This window comes from Lichenostomus cassidix, chromosome 2 (assembly GCF_008360975.1).
Source record: "Lichenostomus cassidix isolate B80296 chromosome 2, HeHo_3.0, whole genome shotgun sequence".
Classification (NCBI taxonomy): Eukaryota; Metazoa; Chordata; class Aves; order Passeriformes; family Meliphagidae; genus Lichenostomus; species Lichenostomus cassidix.
In genome coordinates this window covers 130,112,898-130,119,252 of record NC_139482.1, presented here as the reverse complement: position 1 = coordinate 130,119,252, position 6,355 = coordinate 130,112,898, and the positions used below count along the sequence as shown (strand labels likewise).

General features: G+C 44.7%; 1 protein-coding gene across 2 annotated transcripts in view; it reads left to right on the top strand.

The window, feature by feature from the left end:
* Nucleotides 1-1,908: 1,908 nt before the first annotated feature.
* Nucleotides 1,909-6,355, top strand: part of STK3 (serine/threonine kinase 3) — a 126,015-nt gene continuing 121,568 nt past the window's right edge. For both annotated transcript variants that reach the window (XM_085053280.1, XM_085053281.1), the window contains exon 1: nt 1,909-2,079. In XM_085053280.1, the coding sequence (XP_084909406.1) occupies nt 2,057-2,079 (23 nt within the window). In that variant the 5' untranslated portion in view covers nt 1,909-2,056. The remainder of the gene's footprint in view (nt 2,080-6,355) is intronic.

Genomic DNA, 6,355 nt, shown 5'->3' with positions numbered 1-6,355 from the left:
AAAAAGAAATATATGTGTGAGTGGGGAGAGGGAGCACTTCTTGGCTCTGTTTCTTTGTATTGCCGTTACAACTATCATATAGTACCTGTATTTTATTTCTAAGAATCCTTTTCCTTGCTTTAATGTATAGTCTGTGGCAGCTTTGGCTTGAGATGGGGGAGAAAAACCTGCCTCCTCTGAAATAACCTCGACAAAATATTGCCTTAAATATTTGTGTTAAAGGATGTGGAGACAACCTCTGCATTCCAGGAGTATTACAGCCAAACAGGGATGTCAGACTTCCCTTCATTAGGTGAAACTGCTGAACTGTAAATAATAATTGGTCAGTGGGTATAGCCAAATACCCTGTAAAACAAAGCTGGACACTAGCCACATGGCATTTGCTATCTGCCTGAGCTCACCTGTCCTAGAACGGGAAAATGGGATGTCTTGTGGGATTCCTCCTCACCACTTTCTGAAGCACTCAAACCGTACTCCATCTCAGGCATCTGCTGGCACCATCTCCTGGGCAGGGTTTTTTTTTTGGCATGTCCTCCAAACTGTTGTTTATGGTATGGACACATCTGGCAGTGCTGCTGGTGAGCCACTGTGGCTTGTGGGATGATACTTGGAAGAGCTCTGCATTAATCTGTTGTGCAAAGGAAGATGTTCTATTGCAGTTATTCCATGACTCAGAAAAACAAAGAAACCTAAAAGGTCATATGGTGGTGTGTGATTTGTTTTGTGGGTTCATTCAATATTGCCATTGTGCATTTAGCCCGACCACAGTGAGTCAACTGGGTTGGATTGACTCAGACAAAGTAGAGGACTTGCACAACAGTAGGACTTCAGTCACTCTAAATTCCCTTGCTAATGCACATCAAAGAGACGTAATTACGTATGGAGTGCGGATTTTTTTATTAAGTGCGAGTGCTGTAATACTTGCACATCTAAAATCAGTTTGAAGCGGAACGTGGGCATCTCGGGATTTTTATGGAACTTGCCTGTGTTTTACCACCTTGAACTTCCATTAGTTAGGCAAATAAACCTACTGTCAGGAAAGGATATAGAAATTGGCTTGAGCAGATTTTCTTGTATTGACTTGGCTGGATCTATTTGGATCCAACAGATTCAAGTACATTAACAGCAGAAAGTCAAAGTTGTAAGGTGGTGAAATTGCAGCTATCTGTCACACGGTGCTCAGGATCCTGAAACCTGCTGCTTGAATAATTACGTGACAGCTTCCCCTGGTTTGCAGGGTAACTCGTGTGCTTTGGCACCGCACACCCAAGTCCAAGGGCCGGCACTTGTCACCTCAAAAGCTCTACCGTGTCACCCGCGGCGGCTGCGAGGGGCAGCTCCCCCCTCCTGCCGTGACTGACTTCAAGCTTCCCCTCAAGCACTGCTCTGGAGCCGGCTGTCCACGGAGCCCTTGACTTTCCGAGGAGGAGCTGGCTGCCGCTCCCTCGCCCGGCGCACACAGGCGGTGAAAGGCCCGACCGCCCGGCAGCGCTGCCCCGAGGCCACGGGGGTGGCCGCGGGGGAAGAGCCGCCCTCAGGCGGCAGTGCTGCCCTAGGCTACCCTCGCCCGGAGGCGCAGCGCCCAGAGCCGCGGGCCGAGGCGCCGGGGCGGAACGGCACCGCGGGGATGCCGGTTCGCCCGGCCCGGCTCGCAGGAACGCCCCGCGGGCGGACTACACCTCCCGGCGTGCCCCACGGGCCGTCGCCTTGCGGAGCATGCCGGGAGCTCGGCAGCATCGCGGCCTCCATGATCTTCCCCTCCCGCCGGCGCGGCAGCGCCCGCTCCACTCGCGGTGGGCGGGGCTTCCTCTCCGGCGCCGCTCTGAGCGACGTCCGCGCCACCCTATCAGCGCGGGCGCTGGCGCGGCCGTAGCCAATGAGCGGCGCGGGAGGGCGGGGCCCCGCCGCGGCCGGAGGTAGCGGTAGTGGCGGCAGCCGGAGCGCGGCCGTGGGAGGGCGCGGGCTCCGTGTCAAGGCGTAGCGAGGCCGCTCGGGAGCCGTGTGGGTCCGGCGGGGCCCGGGGGCTCGGTCAGCGGCCCCTGGGGGCGGTGACGGCATGGAGCAGACAGCGCCCAAGAGGTAAGGACCCTCCCCGGCGGCCCCTTCCCCGGCCGGGAGCGGCGGCACGGTCAGGATGAGGCCTCGGTGCCGGGGTCGGTGAGGGGGCAGCGGGACAGGGACGGTGCTGAGCCCTGCCTAGCGGCCGGAGCGTTATGTCACCTTGGGAAGGGTCTTCTGTCGGGTAGATGCTATGAAATACCCGCTCCGGTAAATGCCCCGGTGGAGGGGAACCCTAGGGGGCTGGTTGAGTTATGAAAAGAACATTTTTTATGTGAAGTGAGGGAAACTTGGTCGCCGAGCAAAGCCCACTGTGGCCTGGGTTCTCTCACTCGCTAGCTGGGGTCTGAGGCAGGAGCACACACGAGTAGTTCTCTCTTGGCGTTGGAAAGCGTTGTGGTGTTGTGCTGCTGGCGGGATGGGATGGATGCTTGTGGGGGTGGGCGTTGCATAGTTGCAGTTGCAAATCAGGGAGTGGGAAGAGGCAAAACCCGAGAATATTCCCACAGTAGTTGTCTTTTCTCAAATATACAGGCTATCAGGTCATATTAATTACTGTGTACGTTTTTAAAAATAATTTATCATTTGACTTCTTAGGGCGTAAAATAATTTTGCTTTATGTTAAATTTAAATTTAATCATATATTTCAATTGGAACAGGTCTTTCTTGGGTATAGTTGTGCAATATGCAGACTGTAGTTGAGTGGTATACAGAATGTAGTTATATAGTTTACATATATATTTACTGTCTTAGGGCTTTGATTTTACTTTTGCTTCCTGATAATATAATGGAAAATCTAGGGACTACACAATATAAATTTGTGACAGAGGATATTAAATCAATTTTTACATTCCTCTTTAAAACCTCTACATTCTCCATTTAGAACCTTTAAAAGCAGCTTTCTGCAGGATGATAGAACTTGAGAAGAATGTAGTCTTGAACTTCTGATGATTTCTCCTCCGATAGCACATCAAGTGACAGTACCTACTGTGGAAAACTTTGAAAAAGAATTGGTTTGTCGTTGGTATGTAGGGTGGTTTTAGCAGGCAATGGGGTACGGAGGGACAGGCCTCCACTGTAGTTTCAAGCTGACTGTGCTGCATATCTCAGATGAAGGAAGTAGGACGGGCACTAGCAAGGATTTAAGAAAAGAAATGGAAATGTCTGAGGAGTAATCAATGTCACCAGCAGCAGTGGAAACCTTGGAATCTTTTGATATCAAAGGATTGAAAATCAAACTGTGACACTAGCCTAACCTACCAGATATTTTTGGGAAAATGTGGCATTTGCTCTAACTTCACTGCCTAGCTGGAGGTGTGTGTCTGGCCTTTGGTGCCTGCTGTCCACAGGAACAGTGAGGATCTATTGGCATCATATTTGTGGTGCAAGACATCCATTTAGAGGCAGCAAAAATTTCATACATACACTTCAAAGCTGCATGGATGTCCTAGAATCCCAGTGTTCCCTTAGAGGTATAGGGCACTTTGATCCACACTTCCCTGTAGAGGAGCACACTGTGCAATTGCCTGTTGAATAAATCTTTAATATTCCTTCAGAAAGTAAGCAGTGATGATGCCCAAGTGACATTCTAGGCCATTGTGACTTTTCCATAGGGGTGCTGTCAAAATAATTCACTTTTCTTCTTTGACTAATGTACTGCAACACAAGACTTCTAAAGGGAGAGGCCTTTCCAGAACATTTTTTACTTTGAAAATAATTTAGAGTAGATGTTCTGATTTTTGTGCTGAACAATTTGTGCAGTAGTTGATACAGTGTTTTCTTGCATGTGAGTCTCTAACTGTATTTCAGATGTGCTTCATACTTTTTTCTCTCACTAAAAAGGAGATTCATTCTTGAAATAGTTACAAAATTCACCTCTTGGTCTTGTAATTTTCCTCTGTTATTGTATTTTTCTGTATACCTTGGCAATGTCATGTGTGAGGATACAGGTTGCATAAAAGGGAAAAAGAAAATGGTTAGAGACAGAATTTTCTCAAGTACATGGCTTTTGATCTTGACCATTTCCTTCATGCTGCTGCCAAATGAAAGGCTGCTTTACAAGTATGGGAAGAGTCAATTAAGGTCTTCCACTCCTTTCTTTAAACTTGAGTGTAATTTTCACTGAAAACCACAACTTTTTAGGTTTTGTGGGAAGAGGAAATCTTGTTCTTGGAATATGAACTATCTGTGAAAAATGATTTTTAATGTTTGTGTCAATGGACACGTTGGCAGTTGTCAAGTTCTCCTGAAAATGATGTAACAAAAATGTTTATTGGTAGAACACTAAATGTAAGTACACAGTGCAGTGATGTAGACTGTCTTAATCTTGCTTCTACTTGTCTGAATGGTGTGAAGCAGTGTAGATATCTCAAGGCTTTCACATGCCACCTCTACTTCAGATGAGTGCAGTAATTTCTTCTACTACCTTCTCTTTTAATATATCAGCATAATTGATCCCAGCCATTCTTTTTAAATGTTTCAATGTGCTAGTTCTTCTGCACAATAAACCACATATATTCATGTTTCACGGAGCAGCTGTCCACTTTTTCTAACTCATTACATTAGTTGATAGTGTTCTATTCTTTATTCCAGCTTTATTTTTATTTTTGAACTTGCAGAGATTTTTATGCCTACCTCTGTAGCACATCACCAATTTATTTTGTAAAATCTATATATAATTACTATAGGATACTATACTCATACTTGGTTTTTTAAATTTTTTTTGGGGGGGTGGGAAATCTCTTGCTCTTTCATGTTGCTGTTCAAATTTTTCTGATCTTTATGCTGGAATTGGGTGCCTCTTATTTTTTCTACATTTTCCTGAAGTTAGTTACGTAGAGTTTTCTGATGTACACAATGACAAGATTGTAGGCAGATTAAGAATTAATATTTTTTCCTATGAACTGGATTTACAGAAGTAAAATTACTTGCCAGGATGTATTTTTCTTGTTAAGAGACTGAGTGTTATGCTGAAAGTCAAACCTTCTTGGAACAAGAAAATCCTTTTGACAGGTCTTTCCCAGAACTGTAGTTTAGTTAGTCTTTCTGGTTAAAGGAACAGCTTCCCTTCTGGAAGACCTCTAAAATAGCTCATAATCACTACCTGATAATTTTGTAGATTAAAAAAATAACCTGGAATGACTTTCTACCCAGGTTTTATTTTGAACTTCTTTGCATCTCCTTTTGACTTTCTCATATATTGTGATATGTGTATATATGTGTGTATATATATATGTATACACACACACACGGCACTTGTGTCCTTTGGCCAGAATAAAGCAGTGCCTTGATTTACTGATTTATTTGTTCTAAGTGCTTGTGTTATGAAAGTAGAGGATGAATGAAAGAGAGAGGAACGAGACACATTTTTTATCTCTGATTGTTCTTGTGCCCTTTGTCTCTTCATTTTTGCTTCTTGCCCCCTCTTCACCTTCCCCCTCTCCCCCCAGTTAAGAAGCTGATGCTGAAGTCTTAGCTGTGTTTCTCTGTCCTAAGATTGTTGCTTGCTTTTAACCAAGATAATATTTCTAGTCTGCTCTTGTATTCTACTTGGTGCTTTGCAGCGAGTTATACCGGTCGCCACCTTCCTCCTTGTTTCTCATAGAGTTTTCATAAATGCTTTCTTTATTGCAGCCCTTCAGGGTATATCGCGTGATATTCTGTAGTTTAAGAGCTGAATATTCTATTTAAACGTCTAGAAACAGAAATCATTTAAAAAATCTGAGTCATTACGATTTTTCAGTGGTTCAAAGAACTTAGGTGTTGATGCTATCACTTGAATACTGGACCTAGCATCTGTACAATTCCAGTGTGCTTGTGAAGGAGTGGGAGGTGCTTGGAGCAGAGTGTTTGGGGGTCACATTCCTGAGGTTGACATACCTTTCTTACTGTAGGTAGGTTTTGTATTAAGCTGCCTTAGTGCTGAGTGCAATTTGGTCTCATAACATGTTTGTCAGACTTGGATAATACGAAAATAGTTTTAAAACCATAGAATGCTTATTTCTTTGATCTCCTGGTTGCCTCTCAAGTACTCCTGATAATCTGTTCTTTAACAGTGACATTGATTTTGATCAATTTATGGCTGTTATTGTTTCACGAGCTCTTCTCAAGTGCTCACAATGCCTTGTCATTACTGGTGCTGTTGGCACTCTTTTGATATGGAGTTTTTTTTCTTTTTCATTTTAGCAGGCGTTACTCTTTTGATGAGTAGGAGGAAGTATTCTCTTTGTAGGCATCTCCAGTCAGGGGTACTCTATGCTTTCTCTTTTCCTGCTGTTACTAAAAGTTCAGTCCTTCT